The following is a 19,940-nucleotide window of genomic DNA, read 5'->3' as shown; positions in this document are numbered from 1 at the left end:
TACTCCGTGCCTCGCCAACAAAAAACAAAAAGACGCAGCGGAAGTCGACCGAAGAGAATGCGCCTACTGTTGAGCCTACCATCCCACCGCCCTCCTGTGCTGCGCCTCACTGGCCTTGCATCCCAGATCCCCAGCCAGCCATCAAATTCTCTTGCCAAGCGACATTCTGTCCACGAGGCCTGTCACAGCGTATCGCTTGGCGTGCCCTTTGTTTCATTTCGTTGGGGACCCGAGGGACCCTTTCAACTCTGTCGTGTTGGCTGCTGACACGTATTGCCAGTTTAGTTCCGTTCCGTCGCGGGAACACCCGCCGTTTGCCAGATTGTCGTGTCTTTCCGACTCTTGGCGTCGCGGGTGGCATGGGGGGTTTGGTCAAGCCCAACGTTTACCACGAGAATCATGAATACCTGGCATCCTCTGCCGGTTGATTCGTGAACTCACTATATTGCTTGACAACAGTGGCTAGCCTTGGACTGCGTGGAAATAACAACTCAAGGTTTCAAGAGACGGTTGAAAGCAGCAAGGTAAATTCTCAATCAACATGTTTGACCGCCATAGCTACATCCCCGTCTTGCTCTAATTTCGCCCCTTATCGGGTTACAGTGCATTACATCATGCTCTGGGTTCCTCTCATTCCATCGTCTTATTTTGTCCTTCATGATAGACGGGAAGGTACAGGGTCACAGTCGCGCAGAGTTTTGTTCTTGGATACCACTTTTGACGATTCACGATGCTGATATCAGTCATATTTGGCCGACCTTTCTTCGCGGAGACTTGTCACACCGCATGTTCTCAAACGGTTCAATCTCATTTGACAACGAAATCACCAGTGCTCACACCCAAACGTCGATAAATTCCAAGAGCGAGTGCCCTTTGAGAAATGTTCCGTTGCGCGCTGGCCGCGAACCCATAAATAAAGAAACAGTCGACCGGTACCGGCAGCCTTTACCGCAAATACTGCTGACTTGAAAATTCCGGATCAGGCTCAAGTCCGTGGTCTACACTAGGAGGCAAGAAGTATTTGACCTGAAAAGATCCCCTTTTGTTACGCTTGAAGACACTAGGAAATGTTGGTATATACTAGCTATCGGCAAACACATCTTGCTGGGAACTGTATATGCTGTTCTAACTCTTGAGGAACTGGCGGACAATGCCTCCGTTCTACCAGTGAGAGAACTGAGAGGCTGTTGCCTTGAAATATGACGTCAGAATATAATCAGGTCTTGGTTTCGCCCTGATGTACACATATATATCGAGAAGCAAAGTTGGGGGAGAAGACTGGCCCAACCCACAACCTCCCACCAGAGCTGGACAGCTTTGTCACCTAGTTCTTAACTTGTCGAAACAAGGTTTTGTACGCCAATATGCCACCCAGCAATCTTTCGCAGTTGACGAATAGAAAACCCATGTCTGGTGCCTCAGAGGTTTCCTGCCGCCGTTCGAGTAAGAGGGAGCTCGGGATTCGATCGTGCAAAGAGTCCGTCTCACCATCATTCTGAACGGGTATCGCGAGTCCTCTTGTCTTTATTTTTACTTTCCACAGCGCATCCGGTTCCTTGCTCAGCCCCCATTTACCGGACTACTTCAGAGAAGAACAGGCGTAGATGGCACTTCTGTTTGTATAGCCGAGAATGCTGGACGTATTTGCTCCAACATGTTCTCGTGCGCGGTTGTATCGAGATGCCGAGCTAAGTCAGTGCCGGCACGTGGTCCGCAAAACGTATTGTTTGATGGTTCGCGTCGCGTCGTCCATTTGCTTTGTCGAATAACTGAGCTTGATGGCTATGTAGGCCAAGCAGGGCTGACCAAGCCACAGGTCTAAATCAGCATGTGTGTTTGTTTCCCGGAGAGAATGAAAGGTTTAAAGTGATGTTTACAATATACTTGGCCCCGTGTTTCCGCCTTGTTCGTTTCGGACTAAATATTACTTGGTACGCACCGGCATGCCCAAGATACGAAATCTCAACATAACAACGGGGATATTGGATCATTCTCCAAAACGAGCGCTCGCCCCTAGCTTCTCAGACTTGTGAGAGTATGTACACAAACACACACACACACACACAGTCGACCTCTATGACCACTTGACACGAACCAAATATGGAACCGCGCCAATAACATGCGTCAGCCAAGGCTGAAGCTCGAAAGCCTTCAGCGGGAACTATACTAGTGTCCTGCATCCCAGACACCACCAGACCTTCCATTTTTGGAATGATGGGGTCCAACGTTTGTCGAGGGCCAGCTTCGGGCAACAAGGAGGCTTCATCACCCAACACTCGCATGAGCAAGTATCAACGCACGAGCCACGACTAAACCCGGCGATTCATTCATCAAAGTCGACTAAAAACAGATAAGCCGGCATCACACAGTCCGCCGTTCTATCAGAAGGGTACAATCATGTAAACACCATCCTGGTTGCTTTGTGATTCAGACATGATTCATCCGAACTTGACCATGGAGATACTCGTCAGTTACAGGCTGAGCAGCTTATACAATGGCACCACCACGCAGCAGTGAAAAGTCCAACATGCTCCTTGATGGACGATGACAGCGAGCGTCACCCAAGCGCCCACATCTATTAAAACAGCAAAGTTGGCCGCTCGCAGTTTGCTTGCTCGTTCGTGTTGTGCTCCATTGTTCGAAACGAAACCATCCCTTGGTCTGAAAGGCGGCTCTTTGTTATACGTACAAACAAACAGCAGGCCCGTCGCCCGAACCGCATTACTACTTCATACGGTCTTGACCACTCAACAGAAGACGCCCAACTGCGTATCAATGATTTTTTCGGCTGAGTCTTGCCGGCTGAGCAGCCACCATGGCGAGCTATCCGCACCCACCGCGCAGGAGAACCAGCTGGGCATGTTCGAAAAATCCTTGCGTGAGAAGGTACACAATCAATGGGAGAGGTTATGCGTGCCCACGGCCAAATGCGACAAGTGTCAAACCCAGAGCCACAAAGTCCTTCTGAAGTGTTCCGTTTGTGGGTGGGACATTTGCCGGGAGTGCAGTAAAGCCACTTCCGGACTCCGAAAGAGCGAGGGTCCATGCCACATACTGGATCACAACGCCGTGGACTGGGAACCCGAGAAGAAGAAGAGCACCAATTCCAAGAAGAAGAGCACCAATTCTCAGAAGAAGAGAACCAATGCCAAGAAGAACACCACCCATGCCAAGAAGACGACCACGAGGCGCGCCAAAAGGGTCAAGACGGCCAACAAGGTCGAGATAACTCTTGTGGCTGTCACGGAAGAACTCCAGGCCAGTAACATCAGTGGCATCAGTGGCCACGCAAAGGGCCAGATTCTTCCTCACCCTCTCCAGGGACAAGCACACAAGGCAATTCAAACCATGCCCGCAAGTTATCCTCCACACAGATACCATGAAAGCATTGTCGATTATGAGCATGAAATCGTCGCCGGTATGCCCACACAGAGGCAAAACTCGAATAGTCCCTACCCGGACAGGCAAGAGAATCCAAGTACAACGAAGGCTTTTGTACCGGCTCAGATCCTTCTACCGAACCCGTCAACATATCCGTACCTGCTGCCTTCCTTGCCACCATTTTCGTCTGGACACTCCCTGCCACTCCAGTATACGACGACTATAGGTAGGGCCGCTCACGGCCTCCCGAGAGAATCATGGCCGTCCCATACCAAGCTTCGTCAGCCGCTAGCTATCCGACACCGTTCTCCCGACTCGGTCCAAATATGGATTCCGCCGTTTGAGAATAGAATAGGTTATGGTAAACAGACTTGCCCGGAACCTGGGCCCCCAGGACCGTACGAAACTCTGCACTCCGTGCCGCGGGAATTAGCACCGACTCGTGTGTGTGAAGAAGAGCCAAGCGGGGAGCAGCTCTCCCCGGAGTGTTTCACCACCCCCCCGAACCTTACATCTCAATGCCAAGAGTACCATGAGACCAAGCCCATTCTAGGGAAGCGTGGCCGGTCAACATTCACACTACTTGAGCCCGAGGTCAACTTAGGAGTGCCCTGGCTAAGCCGTGCGCTCCCATTATGCGGAGACACCAAGTGATTGTGATCAATGCCACTCTTGTCGAGGGCGACAGAATCAGAGAATCCAGAGGCAAGAAGGGTCCAAAGAGCACTGTGGCTCAGCTGCGTTTGGTTTGCGCCTAGGATGGCGCAGTGTACCCCGTATGGTTCTCTTTTTTTTTCCTTTTTCTCTTTTTCGCTTTTTCCCTTTGTAGTAAGTACATGGGAGGACAACATGATTTTTTTTTTTCCGCATACTCACGGTCTAGTGACAATGTCCGACCAGACATTGGTGCTACTAGACTTCTTCATGGAGGAAAACAAGGACTTGTCACGGGAGGAGCAGGCACTGTGCGTTTGGCGGGAAAGCGAGGAGACTAATGTATGGCGCTGCAGCAGGAGACAGGAATGAGGAAATAACCCGAAACCATCGCAGGGCACAATGAGGTAGTTGCAAACACAACCAGTAACACAAAACCACCAGACTGCTCAATGGATGCCAACAGGCCAATGCCTTGCACAATCACTGAAAGACACCAGGTCATGCAAATATCATTCTGCTGTGCGCCTGTATCTAACAAGCACATCCCACAAAAGCCAACTAGTATCATGCAAGAAATATCCTTTTTAAAAAAAACTTCTTGTTCGGAGCCCGAGAAAAACCCCCTTCCGTCTCGGAGCAAAACGTTTTTTTTTTAAAAATCGCTTTTATTCGTCCTCATTACATCGTGGATGCATGTAGCCGACTGATCTGACAGGCAAACCCCCCAAACGAAGCGCCATACATACACAAAGCGTGTGTGCAGCGGAGGGTCGAAAAAAAAAACACCTAAAAACACTGTAGTTTACTCGTTGTCCTCGCCCTCCTGCTCGCCTTCCTGCTCGTCTTCGTGGTCGTCATCCTCGTCGAGGCTGCCCGCGGGGACTTCGTAGAGTCGGAGAATGGACTTGTTGGGGTCCTTGACGAGGACGAACTTGCCCTCCTCGCGCTTGAGGCACATGTCAGCAATGGTGCGGACGATACCCCAGCCGTTGGAGAGGGACAAGTTCATCTGGTTGGCGAAGTCGCGGGGCTTCCAGCCCACGACGCCGAGGATGACGTGCTTGTCGTTGGAGCGGGGGTTGACGCGCGAGACAAATCTGGAAGAGTGGTTCAATTAGCACTGGTATTTTCGTTTTCAAAGCGGAGGAGGATGGGCTCGGTATTCATCGGAAGTGGGAAGACGTACCCAAGCTTCATAATGTCAGACTTGGACAGGATACTCTGAACGGTCCACCTGGCCAGCTTGCAGCTGTTGTTCTTCATCTCGGTAGCTACGACGGCACCACGCTGGGTGACGAGCTTGCTCCTCCAGTCCAGGGCGCCGCCACTGCCTTGAGCCTTGCTGTCGAACTCATTGAGGGCCCGGATGGTGACGAGTTGGTCCTCGCCGCCAGCGGCGCCCTTCTGAACGGCATCGACCTCGGTACGGACAACCAGGTAAACGGGCTCCTCCTCGTTGGTAGAGAGATCGAACTTTCTGTACTTGTAGGCCTTGCTCGCGGGTGGGTCGGCGTCCTCGGACGAGTTGTAGAAGGGGTTGGCGTGGCTCATGTCGACCTTGGAGGTCTCGCTCTCGTTCACCACCTGGTTGGCAAAATTGTGGTTGATGTAGGTGGCCTCCTCGGCAAGGGCAGGAGGCTGGTTGATGCCCTCCTTGCCACCGTCGGCGGCGTCGAGAGGCGCGTCGGCGGCATTCTCATTGACGGTAACCATGTCGAGAGTCGCATTGTCACGCTTGTCGAGGAAGAGCTTGTTGCCCTGGCGCACAATGACAATGTCCCAGGGATAGACGGAGCGAGGAGCGCACATGAGCATGGACAAGATAGTGTCAGTGGCGAAAATGGTGGCCTCGTCCTTCTCGGCGAGCTCCTGGATGACTGGATCGGAAGAAGTGGTGACGTTGTAAGCGGCTCGGTCGATGGCTGTAAGCTTCTTCTCAGCACCCTTCACGGGCTGCTTGTCAAACGAGCGGTCGTAGTAATAGAGGAAGCCATAGTTCTCAATGTCTTCTCCATCATCAGCGTCCAAGTTCAGCTTAGCCAGGCGGTTGAAGTCAATCTCCTCGAGCAACTCCCAGTCAGCCTTGATGTTAATGCTGGCATCGCGGTTGCGAGCAGGCTTATCGTAGTCCTTCCAGCCAAAGCGACGGCCTCGGGCACCAGTATTAGACCGGCCACCTCGGTCGTAGCCCTGTCGGCCGCCTCCAGAGCGCTGGAGTTGGCCTCGTCCGCCACGGCTATCACCACGGCCGCCACGCTGGCCACGGCCTCCTCTAGTGAACACGGCTCCGCGGCCATATCGTGATTTCGTGGAATCTCTGGTGTTGCTGACGATGGAGAAGGTAGACTCGTCCTCGGCGGGAGGAGCGTTGAAGCTGATGGCATGACTGGCACCGTATGCTTGTTGGTCTAAAAATAGGGAACATTGACATATTAGCCACATTCAACTTCGAAACAAGAATCGCAGTCCACCGCGGGACAAGGCGCCTACCTCTATAGTTTCTATTGTACTGAGATCGGCCACGATCACGATCCTTGCCTTCAGCAGTCCAGTCGGCCATACGGCCCAACTTGTCGCCCTTGGAGAAAGGCGCATAGGGCACGCCATTTAGGGTCGTTTCGGAAGTGACTGATGGGCCCCAGCCGTCGCCCGGGGGGCAGCTTTCGCAAATCTTCACGTAGTCGAGAGAGTCGGCCATCCTGAAGACTTGAGACTATTCCAAGTAGACAGGGGTGGTGATGAATGTGGATGGCAGAGAGCGGCTGTCTCAATCGTTTCCGCGATGCAGGGAATTTGGACTCTCGAAGTTGAATGAAATTGTGGTGGGGTGTGGGGCGGGCTGCCGAAAACTTGTGTCGCCCCGCGCCAGCCAGTCAACGGCTGGCAACAGCTTGCGCCCACAAAGCCCACATTTCAATTCTGCATGTCACGAACTGCCCAAGGGACTTGACCATGAGTTTGGCTTCGTATCAGCCTGGCGCATCCAATGTAAAATAATCTATCAAGTAGGCATTGCAACATGAAACAGTTCATAATAGAAAATGTGTGATATAGCTCCACTTGCAAACAAGAAAAGAAAGATGCTATAACCTCCAACAAAACTCCTTCCCCAACCCCATCGCTGAAAAACATCATGTCGTTGTCGATAGTCTTGCATTTCAATTTTGGCAACCGCCATGCGATTCCAGAGAATCTAGTGAGCCATGATCTCTGGCTCCAGACCTGAGGGAAGCACGCTTTCGAAGGCATCTCTCAGTTCAAACTCCTCCATGACAGCTCCAAATCTAAGCAAGTGAATGTGTGTTAGTGAGGCAGCAATAGCGAATGTTTGGAACATGAGAGACTGTCAGCAACTTACCCATAACACCTCACTTTGCGACCCAACTCTGCAGCAATCTTTGCAAAGTCTTCAGGCTGGAAGTCGGCGAACCGTGGATGACTCAGAATCATCCCCCAAGCCATGACAGGGGTAATCTCCCCATCAAGATCGAGGTGTTGGCTCAAATCAAGCAGCGTGGACAGATCAGCCTTGCTAATCTCCCAAGTTCCTTGAGCTGGGTTGGTTCCATCTCCGTGGTCGTGCGTGTGACTGTTTCCAAATGGTGTCTTGGGCGTCAACTTGCCAAAAGGCGCAGGCGGACACGTGGCCATGAGGGCGTGACCACACGGCTCACCGCCCTCCGATCTATCGGTAAGGAACGGAAGGTGCTGCATGCAAGGCTTCTCAAGTCTATTCGATGGGCCGGATAAAACCGAAATCGTTAGCAAACTCTATCTCTCAAACCCCATGATTGATATGGGTCCCCCCCTTCAGGAACATTCAGTTCCTTCTCACTGTGGGGGAGGTGATAAGTAGGCCCTTGAAGAAGCGGGATTATCGTACGTTAAAACGAAATCAATGCCTGCTTGCTCAAAATCGACGCCTTTGTTTGCAGACTGTTGTACCACGCCCCGCATCTGCTGGCCGGTCATGGGTTGAAAATTGGTGGAATGGCCGGTTGAAGCCCCGGATTGTGACCCCGGAGAGAAGGAGGCATAAGAACCCGGAGCACCACTGTTGCCGGGACTTGCACCCGCTGCGCCGGGACTGCCTCCATCGTCCCGGTCGGCGGATCGTGGAAACTGTATGCCATGCTGAGCCATGATTGTTTTCAGGTGTCTATTTTCAGCCAGCAGCTTTTCTTTGCTTTGCGAAACGTTGCTATACAGTTCCTTCAGTCTCAAGACTTCGTCCTCAAGCGCCTTGATGTAGAGCTCCTTGCGTTCGCGGTGGGTCCTGGACAACGATGAGCTTCCTTTCCAGGTACTGCAGCCGGCCATAAACTTACCGTTGTGCTTGTCGGTTCAATTCTTGCCTGCGAGTGAGGGCCGGTTTACTATCAGGCTTTGGACCACGGCGTTTGGCAGGGTTGCCATCTTGCTCAGCGCATCAGCGGACAGCTCTCCACTTTCCACATGCATTCGTGGTCACCAACTGACTAACTCACCTCGTGTGGTTCTTTTCTCAGTCAAGGATTTGAGGAAGCCCAGATTCAGCGGACTGCGATCTTGGCTGGTCGCAGTGCCGTCTGGGGAGCTATGGGATTGAGCGCTCCCAAACTGATCAGGAGATAATGAAGACGACATGGCGGTGGCAATACGTGGTATAGTCTGATGTCAGGACGTATCACGTCTGGTCTCGAGTAGTTAAATACTGCGCAGTTGTTAGAGCCAGCTCAAGCAAACGAGGGGTAAGAGCAGAGTCGCTCACAGGTTTGTCCAATGCCCGAAATATTACAGGCAAAGTTCACCGGGGAGACGACCAGATAGAGTTTCAGGGCAATTGCCAAGCTACAATGCGTTGAAATGGTAGGTCAACCAAACTGATCTGCGAGGAGATCTTGACGGCGGCTTGGATCCGGACCCAGAGGCCCTGGGACAGTTGGACAATGGCGAGGTTGAGCTGAGCAAACAGACCGATAGCAGACGGCGGGGTCCGTGGACCAACTGGCCGGCTTTTAGGGTCAATTGACGGGAGTAGAATGTAAGCAGGATTCCTGTGGCAGCCGGCTTACTCGAGTACGTCTGACACGGGCACAATACGCTCCCGTGGGCGTCTTCTCTGGTGTCGAGTCCTCGAGCAGTATTATTGCAGGGCGTAAGTTGGCCAAGCCAAGAGGAATCCGAGAGAGGTCAAAAAGTTGGTGGAACGGCCTGATTGGGGTTGGTCGGCCAAGAGTTGGACCCCGTCCCGTCTGCCAACCGCCAATGCCAATGCCAATTGACAGGTTGTGACCCGTAACGCGATGCGCAACCCCGAGGCCAACCACAGCTTGAAGAGACTCGACCTGCGCCGCAGCGTGCAGTTGACGGCACAAGAACCCAGTGCGTACACAAACAACCTTGCTTACCTACTTAAGTACCTACGTAGGGACGCTAGCCCAATCAACGTTGATGTTCACCCGGCGGCCAAGTTTTTTGCTGTGAGATGCCAACGGGTGGTGAGTGCATGGCATGTCTGGTCGATATACTCCGTAATGTGTATGTACACACAAACTCGCGTCTGCGCACACACACACATGCACACCGGTCGACACCCACGGGATCTGTGCGCCTGCAAATGCACCTGCGGGCCACTCCGGCTGGTGTCAGTATGTAGGGAGGTGCCTGGCAGGTCAAGACGGTTGGTTTTGTTGTCGATTCCCGGTATTTTTTGGCGATCTAGAATCAAAGCGATAAAAAAAAAATTCCAAAGTCTGGCATCGGCCTCGCGCCATTTGCGCCCTGTGCGCAGCTGGTACTTAAGTAGTAGTACGTTGGATCCTTGCATCGTCTGATTATTCCCTCGTGCCGGTTGCCAAGAAGAGACGACGACGTCTGGCGTCTCGAACGCTCCCACCGTGCTGCTTGATCAGCTCCTCGACGTGACCGTCCCCTGATTGCCGCCTTGTGTCTCGGAACCCGTCTCCCGCCCGGGTTTCTAACTTGCAAGTTTGGGGTTCAATCTTGGGTGGTGGTGTCACAGTTGACTATGTTGCTATATTTAAGCGAAACCTATTCCAAAGCTAGTCTCCCTCGAGAATGGATGACGCCTTATAGTTCGGCCGGCTGGTCGCTCGTGCGAAGCTGTTGCACTTGGCAGCTAGCAGCTCCGCCCAATTCTCTTTATCCGGTCCTGCTCCGTCCATCATTGATGTCTGTTTGCCCCCGCGCCTCGCCCCGACCCTGGCAAGAGATGAGACATTGAGTCGAGTTCGACGATATCCGTCCGAGGTCGCCGCTCACTCATCAAGAGCCACCACCAGCAAGAAAGACTTGATTAGCATCAAGCAAACCGGCGGCACCTCACACTCGGGCATTGTCGCATCAGGTGCCTCACACTCCTCCTGTCATGTCCCAGCACCCGCCGTCCTGGACCTTCTTGAGGGGCCTCATCATCACAGTGCCATGGCTGCTGTACCTGTTGCTGGTGGACGTGTGGATTTCTATGCTTCTGCCTCTTGCCATCTTCCTTCCTAGATGGGTCTACGATGCCTCGTCCTGTCTAGCCTTCACCGTCTGGGCGTGGATTCAGCTCATCTTTGAGTCTCTCAACGGAGCCCGCATTGAGATATCGGGCGACTCCCTGCCCAATGCCGAGTCGGCTATTGTCGTGGCCAACCATGTCGCCTGGTCCGACTTCTACTTGATTCAGGCCATGGCCCGGCGTTCCGGAATGCTGGGATACTGCAGGTATTTTGCCAAGAGCCAGCTCAGGGCTGTACCTTTCCTGGGTTGGGGCCTCTGGGCAATGGGCATGCCCATGGTCAGTCGGAATTGGGTCAAGGATCAAGCCGAGCTTGATCGTGTCTTCTCTGGCATTGTCAACCACAGATTTCCTACATGTCAGTCACGCCTAGTTTAGAAGCCACAAATCCTGCCAATCCTCTGCTTTCCATCCTCTGCTTGCCTTCATTTAGTCTCCACTCCTACAACCGTCTCTTCTAACATAAGGCGTGCAGGGCTAATCAGCTTCAGCGAGGCGACGCGTTTCACTCACAAAAAGTTCGCCGAGTCTCAAGTGTGGTGTAAGAAGACTGATAGGCCCCAACCCAAGAATCTCTTATATCCTCGCACCAAAGGCTTTATCGCCACTGTTCAACACCTGCGCAAGGCTCCACATGTCAAGGCCGTCTATGACTTTGCCATTGCTTACCAGTGTGATGGCGTCTTTCTTGATGCACCGTGCATGTGGGACACGTTAAGCGTGCCATCATTGAGCACGAGACACCAATACAAGTTCCATGTCCATGCCCGAAGATTTTCTCTCGAGACCCTGCCCGAGTCTGACGAAGATCTAGCGCAGTGGCTCGAGCAGCGGTGGGTGGAAAAGGGCGAGTGGTTGGAATCGCTCAAGCAAACCTGGGCCACCACCGGCTCGTCATGATGCGTTGCCGTACGGCAGCATACGCAATCAAGATTTATTTTTAATTGAACTTTTTTTTTGGCAACTGCATCCATTGAATACCTCTGCCACAAGTGTCCAGTATCAGCGGACACCTCGTGCCACACTTTTGCCAGCATTTCCCATGTGCTTCGACCGCACCATCGTACCCCGAACACAATCAGTGAATAAACGTGAAAGATTGGTTTAGTATCTTGCAGTCATTGGTCGGCAGTCGGGAAGGATGCGTGGCACAACCAAGTGCGTGACAGTTGCCACTACAATACCAGTCGTGACGGGTGTGCACGGCGTCAAGTTGGCTTATGATGATACATGGCCAGATTCTGGCAATAATTAGACTGGACCTATCCAGCACTATCCGAGACTGGTAAAGAAAGAAATAGGGCTTGGTGTTGTCCCATTGGACCCCGTGAGACAACATGGCCGAACAAGAACTAATTCCAAACCACTTGAACTTGCACTATAAGTCGGGGGGCCAAGGAGGTTGTCCCGAGGCCCATCCCCACGGCAAGAGTCATGGCAGCCGACTGAAGCACCAAGTAACTATTTCGAACGACGTTCATGTTACGACGTCACATTGGATCAGCACCTTGCAGGCTGCAGTAGCCTTCTTTAAGTAAGTACTTAAGTACAAGTATGTGCCACCAACTGCTTCAGCGCAGGCCTAAGTCGGCAAGGTCGACTAAGTACTTAAGTACTTAAGTACTTAGGTCAACATAGAGAGCACCGAGTATCCAGGGGACCTGAAAACGCCAGACTGCTCGCTAGTGGCCTAACCAACAGGCGCCAGACGCTAAATTAGGCCCTAAGGGCATCGATTTCTTCAATGTTACTAGCGGACGTCGCAAATGCTGCGTCAATACCGCTGACAAGAACAAGGACGGCGACCTGTAGAGAAGCTTGGACCCGTGAGCAGGCGTTGGGTGCATCGCAGGAGGCGGCGTGCTAGCCAGGGAAACAGCGTGTCATGATTGGCTGCGAGGACGCTTTCCCCGCTTAATGTGTCATGAGAGGAAACGCGACTGCGGCATCTGGGACGCTTTGCCAACGACAATGGTGAAAGGGAAATCGTCCGTCCCTCCTGTTTCCTCACGTCCATACCGCCAGTTGGATTATATGCTTCCCCCCGTCGAGATCGAGCCGGATACCTTCACCGAATTCGCCAATCGACGACAGAATCACTGCCCCCGAGCAGCCGAGCGGTTCCTGCCGCTCTATTGTCCGCTCGGTGCTCTCCGCAGGGTGTTGTTTTCCCGTCGTGCATGAGACCGTGTGTTCCTGGGCCACTGACCATATCGATTTTCTTCACACGACGACTGTGGGAATCACTACACGAGCGACCACCAGTCATGTATCCAGCTCCCGCACTCCTATAGTTCTGGCGCCTTTGCCAGACTCCCGAGTCTTCTAGATACTACTACGACGTTTTGAGCTCTTGTTTCGAGTTTTCGAGCCCCATCTGCTGCCAATCGACCTGCCGCCTCGCCTCTGGCGATTCCGTGGCTCGAACTGCACAGCATTGGAACCAGAACAGAGTGTGAACAATCCCTGGGCATTATGGAAACCCCTTCTGCCCCGCTGGCCGTGCCAGCCGTGTCTTCCTTGCGTGTGCAACAGGCAATGCCCATGGAAAGGACATTGAGCCAGGATATCCGCAATGAGCGTGAGGAGCTTCGTGAAGCAGCAGAGCAGACCCTCAATGCCATCGTCGATCTCAATTTGGACGGAACCATCAAATGGGTTAGTCCATCTTGGACCGAGGTCGTCGGCACCCCATTCGATGCTATTAGTGGCAAGCCAATGTCAGACCTCATCGCCAGCGAGAACAAGAACGTATTTACCGACATGGTTGTTTCGATGAAGAAGGACGACTCAAAGAGCTACAGGATTCGATTCGCCATTCAACTTGGCCCTTTGTCCAAGTTACGATACGTGGAGGAATTCGAAGGAGATGAGGCACAAACTGGCGAGCCACAGCTACAAACGGCTGATCTAGAAGCCCAAGGCATTATGGTATACGATAGTGCATCCGGGGGGGAAAGTCATGTGAGATACCCTTGTATTATCATGGCTAACAAACTCTGGTGAACAATTCTCTAACCGAGCCTGACGCAGACTATGTGGATGCTACGCCCATGGACAGCTCCACAAGAAATTCAAATCGACTTGCCAGATGTCATTGTTGACTCCCTCGGATCTGGTGCTGAATTGCTGGCCAGTTATCTGACACGTCTCGCTGAATCTGGCGGTGACGACCTGCAAACCCGCGAACCACTGGCCCCTGTACTATGTCGAATCTGCGAGCGGCAAATTCCTCCTTGGTGGTTCGAAAAACACACCGACTTGTGTCTGCAAGAACATCGTGCAGAGATGGACGTCCAAATGGCGCAGGAGAACCTGACAGAACATCGGCACGCCATTGTTAGGGTTCTTGATGCATTGGAGGCACGAAAAAGCCGTCCAATGACCGGAGAGCAGCAAACAGGACCAATGGCAGAGTACAAGGGCATGCCCATTGGTCCAGCCCCGTCTGCCCAATCTTCACCCGGTACCTCGCTGGCTCGTTCTCGTGAGCGTACCGGTGGTTTCGGGCATGCCAGGGCTAGATCGTTTGCGGTACGCCGGCCCCAAGCTCGTATCGTCGAGTTGCTCATGGACTTGTGTGACACTGCCATCGAAATAAGCACTCCAGCCATGAAGGAGATGTCTCAACAGGACAATGGAGACTTGAAAACTCAATCTCCGCAGTCAGAGTCCAGAATATCGCAAGTCTCGCACTGGCAGTCGCCGAGCACGAATACACTCGAGCAGGAACAAGGCTTGGCGCTATTATGCTCAGACACAGAGAAGGTGGCGAAGTTGAAGGTTGATGCCGTCTCTCGTCATTGTAGAATTATCGAATATGCTGAGCGCATACGTATCGAGATGGCAGTCCTGGTGCAAGACTGTATCGACGAAGCCATGAGAAAGGCCGCACGGATTGCGGCTGGTCGTTTGAGCGACTCGACCGAAGACGAGACCGAGGAGGACATTCTTGAGGAAGGCGAAGGCCAAGTTGAGGTTAATGAAGAACCCCGAGGACGATCAGCCGATGAGGTACCGAAGCAGTCTATATCCAGCCCTTCTGCCTTGGCAGCAGCCTTGCGTCAAATGGACCTCTCCTCCGGACGTCCGAATCGCTCTCGTCCCGCCTCCTTCATTGCATCGACAAGGTCTAGCAGTCCCAAGGAATGTCCCACGCCACGGTCTACCGTTGATAGTGGCTCAATTCCGGCGGGGCATGCCCGCCATACCAGAAGAGGCTCGTCTCTATTATATGAAGCCGAGCTTGCTGAAGGAGATGGAAGCCTCCGGTCGTCATCTGTGGCCTCCCGCAATGCCACCCGAACAGAGTCCCCGATATCCGAGTTCGGCGATCTCAGGCGTGCTGCAAGCACCCGTCAACACCACCGAAGAAGCCTTGTCATACCCGGGACATCGTCACCTCGACGGCAGGAATCGCCATCGCGTTCTACTCAACCGTCCTCGCCGCTGCGTATCAAGCCGCGTGTCATACCCTACCAAGAAGGGCTAGCATCACCTGAGGCGTCGCCTATGTTCCCTACGAGTGAATTTAGCTCGCCGGTCTCCCATCCAGCACGCCATCACCGACGACAGTCATCAGCAGCTATATCAGATTTCGTCATGCGAGCGCCACCATCGCCTCGTCTAGGTGCAACGCAAGCACCACCACAAGCTCGCGCCGCACAGCCGTCTATTAAAGACTTTGAGATCATTAAGCCGATCAGCAAAGGTGCGTTCGGTAGCGTATATCTCTCGAAAAAGAAATCAACCGGCGAATATTTCGCCATTAAAGTTCTGAAAAAGGCGGACATGGTGGCGAAAAATCAAGTGGGCAATGTCAAGGCAGAGCGGGCAATTATGATGTGGCAGGGACAAAGTGACTTTGTTGCCAAGCTCTACTGGACCTTCTCAAGCAAGGATTATCTCTACCTGGTCATGGAATACCTCAATGGGGGCGATTGCGCATCTCTGATCAAAGTACTCGGTGGCCTACCGGAGGAATGGGTCAAGAAGTATCTTGGTGAAGTTATTCTGGGTGTTGAGCACCTTCATGAGAGAGACATCATTCATCGTGATCTGAAGCCGGACAACTTGCTCATTGATCCAAAAGGCCATTTGAAGCTGACGGATTTTGGCTTGTCACGAATGGGATTGGTTGGCAGACAAAAGCGCGCTTTGAATAGCGAGACGATGGATACAACGCCAGATTTGCTTAAGCAGGGACCTTTTGCTAGATCTACATCCATGGCTTCTTCTCGATCAACCTCCCTTGACTTGCATGGACACCCCCATTCTCCCACTGGGACACCTATGATGACCCCAGATGTGGGCAGTATTGGACAGCCATCATATTTCAGTCTCGCGTCATCTATGCCACCAGAGAATCGTAGGGTATCCAGCAGCCACAGAAGCGACAGCGGTGGCAGTGAGTCTCTGGCTCACCTGCTAACGTCATTTTCTCTGGCTGATTCCGACCCGGGATCCCAACCTCTCGGTGCGAAGGCGCCCATCATGGACGACGACGTTGCCATTCAAGGGTCGCCGGATATGATTGCAAGCCAGCCAAACATTAGAGCTAGCGTGGACGGCCACTCCCGTAACTCCCTTCCACCGTCGAACATGATGCCGCCACCAATGGCACTGTTTGATCCTGAGGACACGAATCGGCGTTTCGTTGGGACTCCAGACTACTTAGCACCAGAGACTATCAACGGAGACAAGCAAGACGAAACTAGTGATTGGTGGTCAGTCGGGTGTATCATGTTCGAGTTCTTATATGGCATACCGCCCTTCCATGCTAGCGAAGCCGAGCAAGTATTCGATAATATTCTAGCACGAAAAATTCAATGGCCAGACGAGGCTGATTGTGAACCTATCTCAGGGGAAGCTAAAGATCTCATCAACAAGCTACTATGTATGGATCCCAAGGAACGACTAGGAGCTAACCGCGATGAAAAATTCTCCTCCGGTGGAGAAGAAATCCGAAGCCATCCTTGGTTTGAAGGTATCAACTGGGATAGCCTGCTAGAAGACGAGGCACAATTTGTCCCTCAACCCGAGAATCCTGAGGACACGGAGTACTTTGATACCAGAGGCGCTGTCTTGCAATCATTCGCAGAGGAGATTGAAGACCAAATGTCTCCGCAATCTTCCACGGGTGGACAGGAATATCCTGATCGACCGCACGACGCCCTTTCGCGAGTTCGATCCCAAGTCAATTCACTCAACCGCAAGCTGATGCCGCTACATATTCCACCCCACGTTCGCGATCTAAAGTCAAGGAGGTTGAGCGAACCCGTAGCGGCTGACGACTTTGGCTCATTCACTTTCAAGAATTTGCCCGTCCTCGAAAAGGCGAACAAGGACGTCATTCAAAAGCTGAGGGCTGACGCAATGGCTTCACAAAACAAGCAATCTTCCATTAGCCCCGGAGGAGCTGCAAATATGGCCTCGTCAGCCCCATCTCTAGATGGCAGCCCGGTCTTGGCCACACATCTACACCGATCCATTTCGAATGCAAAGACAGGGAATCGGCCACAGTCTCCATCGGGGTACAGTCATTCCAATTCATCGCCCAGTCGAGTTTCTCAGCCATCATCACCTCTGCTTGTCTCATTTGTGGCTGGCCCAGGAGCAGAGGGTCGACGAAAGGCGTCCAGCAACTCTTCAAGCCTCTCGCATCAGTCAGGGCCACCGTCACTGCAGCCTCACTCTTCTCTTGATGTGCCTAAGGTGCCGCCAAGCTTGCAAAAGGCTGCAACTACAATCGCCGCATCCCCTATCAAGGGTCGTGGATCGGCTCCGCCACCCTTAGCCTTATCCCCACAGAAGCTCATGTCCACGCCGCGACAAAACAGTGGCTCGACGACACGATCTAGGTCGTTAACTGTAGGGTCGCAAGAAGCTAGTCCTATTTCATCCGATGCCCTTCAGTATCACCGCAACCGGAGGAGCCAAGTGTTTGACATGTCTCCCTCTTCATCGGATAACGAGGGCGACAAGCACAATGCTTTGCTACGAGTACAACGGCGCAGGCAAAGTTCACGGCGGCTTTCGCAAATTGCATTTGACAGCGGCCCTAACTTCAGGCCGCTGGATGTTTTAATCTGTGAAGATCACCCTGTATCAAGAATGGTGATGGAAAAGCTATTGGAGAAACTCCGCTGTCGAACGATTTCAGTGGCAAATGGTTCCGAGGCCGTCCGTTACTCCATGAGCGAAATCCAGTTCGATGTTATTTTCTTGGAGTACAAGTTACCCCAGATCAGCGGAGCGGACGTGGCACGAATGATTCGGGAGACCAAAAATGCGAATTCTCATACTCCTATTGTGGCGATCACTGCATATCTTAAGGAGCTACAGGCGCCACACTATTTTGATTCCTTGATTGAGAAGCCTATCAGCTCTTCCAAACTTATTGAGGTTCTACGAAGCCTGTGCCAATGGCGTCCAGCGTCACCGAACCGGGCTATCTCAGGGCCCCCGCCCAACCCTATGCCCGTCGGTCTCAAGACGAAACCGAGAGCCGATGACAGCCCAACGTCGAGCCTGTCTGCTTTCCCAGGAAGGCATTCATCCGCAATGATATCCAGCCGAGAAGACTCCATCACCTCTAGCACGTTTGGGGACTCAGAGTCTGTCACGACAGACGATATCCCAGTCGTCATCAGTCGCAAAACAACAAGTGAATGGGAGGAAGGAGGCCTTGGCATTACGGAATCTGACTTCCTTTCGGCTGCAGAGGGATCTCCCAAAGGGATGCCGACCCTCTTGACCCAGCAATCAGCGCCAGGACAAATGGAACATCTTCGCCGAGGAGATAGGACCAGGCCGAGGAGGGAAAGCGGCGACAGAAAAGGAGTTGAGGCAACCGACTCGGCAGACGACGAGGACGAAGAAACCGGCATCTCCAAGGGAAAACACCGACGGCGAAGCAGCAAACCACTACAGGGCAAATCAACGCTGCCCAGTTCCAAATTGGCCATCGAGATGATGCGTGCAGACAGTCACGATAGCGTCACAGTCGGGTCTGAAAGCACCCCTGAGGCGGTAACGCAAGTAGCAACAACACCATCTCAGGAAATAGGCACTCCTATCCTGGCTGCAACCGAGGGGACAGAGACGCTCACTCCACCAAATAATCAGGCCAATACTACCCCAGCAGGCAAGCAAAGCAGTAAGGATACGACCGATATGTCAGTCCCAGAATGTGCTGATGTCACGCCACGACCACAGACATGTGCGCGTCCTGCCACTGAGTCGGACTCGGTGGACACTTCCACGGAGGCTACACCACGACCTGGCGGGCCATGAAGCGAATCACGCCCGAAGGCACAGCCCAATTACACATTTCGAATACGAGAAACGAGAAGATGAAAAGATTGTCATATATAGGGAAAGTATTCAAGTTTGGTTCAGTCGTGAATTATAGGGTGGACATTTTTTTTCCCTCTTCATATTGATGTCATTTTCAATTTTTCACATTTGACAATTTTTTCCCCCCCTTTGTATGTACGCAAGGTTGCAGCGAGGCGTCAATTGGGCAAGTTTATTTGTTTATTTATCATTTCTTTCGCCTTTTTTTTAACAAAAAACACAAAACAAAAAAAAAACACAAGATGTGACAGCACGGCTGGGCGAGGCCACACTAGAATGACGGGCCGTTTTGGTGTGCAACATGCTTGAAAGACAGGGGTTTGATGAAGGCATAAAGAGGACGGACAGGAGGGAGGCTATTTTGTTTCTATATTGTGTGTTAAAAACGCACCGTCGCATTGCCTATTCCTGGGAACATGGGCTGCCAGTGTACTGCCCGCACTGATGATGATGATGAAGCCATTATGAGTTGAGTTGAGGACTTGGGACTACAGCATGTGTGCCCGAAGCGTGGGGGAGCAACATGATGCAAGTCAGCTTCTGATGTGTATGTATCTATCTTGGGGTTCTAGGAAAATATCTATATTTTGCTTAATGCCGTAGCCAACGGGGGGGGTTGTTCGCGCGTGGGCTTTGCTTTGCCGCGTCTTGTCTGGTGTTGACTGAGCTGCAAGATGCAAGAAGTCGTTTGAACTGGCCAGCTGCAGCTGGCTGAGGACGTTTGATGCCGTCGTCGCAGTCGCAGTGCAGATGTGCAGCAACGGCAAACGGCATCTACGGGTTGCGGGTGAGGGCGAGACATGTCTCGATCCCACCACGAGGTGTGCGCACTCTGTTGAGAGAGTCTGGCATTCATGTGTTTTGACCCTGGTTGCTGTGGAATCCAAGTCAAGCGTCGACTGTGAGACTTAATAAAGAGGCACGTGGGAATTTTAAAGCTTGGACTAAGACGTCGTGTCATCTTCTCGGTAACTAATGCTCCGTACTGGGTAAAATGGTGTACATGTGGGAATTCAACAAGACGTCAATGGTTTTGCGG

At 52.5% G+C, this 19,940-nt stretch overlaps 5 protein-coding genes across 5 annotated transcripts; 3 read left to right on the top strand and 2 right to left on the bottom strand.

Moving 5' to 3' along the window:
- Positions 1 to 2,775: 2,775 nt before the first annotated feature.
- On the top strand, positions 2,776 to 4,035 carry MAA_00198 (uncharacterized protein; the record flags this gene model as incomplete). Its single annotated transcript, XM_007818196.2, has 1 exon — positions 2,776 to 4,035. The coding sequence occupies one exon, from the start codon at positions 2,776 to 2,778 to the stop codon at positions 4,033 to 4,035; it is 1,260 nt and encodes a 419-aa protein (XP_007816387.2).
- An 805-nt stretch (positions 4,036 to 4,840) lies between these two features.
- MAA_00197 (eukaryotic translation initiation factor 3 subunit D) lies at positions 4,841 to 6,736 on the bottom strand (the record flags this gene model as incomplete). The annotated part of the gene is made up of 3 exons (XM_007818195.1): positions 4,841 to 5,135; positions 5,225 to 6,446; positions 6,529 to 6,736. The coding sequence occupies 3 exons, from the start codon at positions 6,734 to 6,736 to the stop codon at positions 4,841 to 4,843; spliced, it is 1,725 nt and encodes a 574-aa protein (XP_007816386.1).
- A 495-nt stretch (positions 6,737 to 7,231) lies between these two features.
- MAA_00196 (BZIP-type transcription factor) lies at positions 7,232 to 8,664 on the bottom strand (the record flags this gene model as incomplete). Its single annotated transcript, XM_007818194.2, has 5 exons — positions 7,232 to 7,322; positions 7,397 to 7,768; positions 7,922 to 8,314; positions 8,367 to 8,454; positions 8,526 to 8,664. 5 exons carry the CDS (start codon positions 8,662 to 8,664, stop codon positions 7,232 to 7,234), a joined length of 1,083 nt encoding a protein of 360 aa, XP_007816385.2.
- Positions 8,665 to 10,408: 1,744 nt separating this feature from the next.
- MAA_00195 (acyltransferase) lies at positions 10,409 to 11,443 on the top strand (the record flags this gene model as incomplete). Its single annotated transcript, XM_007818193.1, has 2 exons — positions 10,409 to 10,901; positions 10,977 to 11,443. The coding sequence occupies 2 exons, from the start codon at positions 10,409 to 10,411 to the stop codon at positions 11,441 to 11,443; spliced, it is 960 nt and encodes a 319-aa protein (XP_007816384.1).
- Positions 11,444 to 13,018: 1,575 nt separating this feature from the next.
- Positions 13,019 to 18,838, top strand: MAA_00194 (Serine/threonine-protein kinase, active site protein; the record flags this gene model as incomplete). The annotated part of the gene is made up of 2 exons (XM_007818192.1): positions 13,019 to 13,474; positions 13,577 to 18,838. The coding sequence occupies 2 exons, from the start codon at positions 13,019 to 13,021 to the stop codon at positions 18,836 to 18,838; spliced, it is 5,718 nt and encodes a 1,905-aa protein (XP_007816383.1).
- Between the last annotated feature and the right edge of the window lie 1,102 nt (positions 18,839 to 19,940).

This window comes from Metarhizium robertsii, assembly GCF_000187425.2.
Source record: "Metarhizium robertsii ARSEF 23 chromosome Unknown MAA_Scf_12, whole genome shotgun sequence".
NCBI lineage: Eukaryota > Fungi > Ascomycota > Sordariomycetes > Hypocreales > Clavicipitaceae > Metarhizium > Metarhizium robertsii.
Note: the sequence above shows the minus strand (reverse complement) of the source record. Positions and strands in the feature narration are given on the sequence as shown.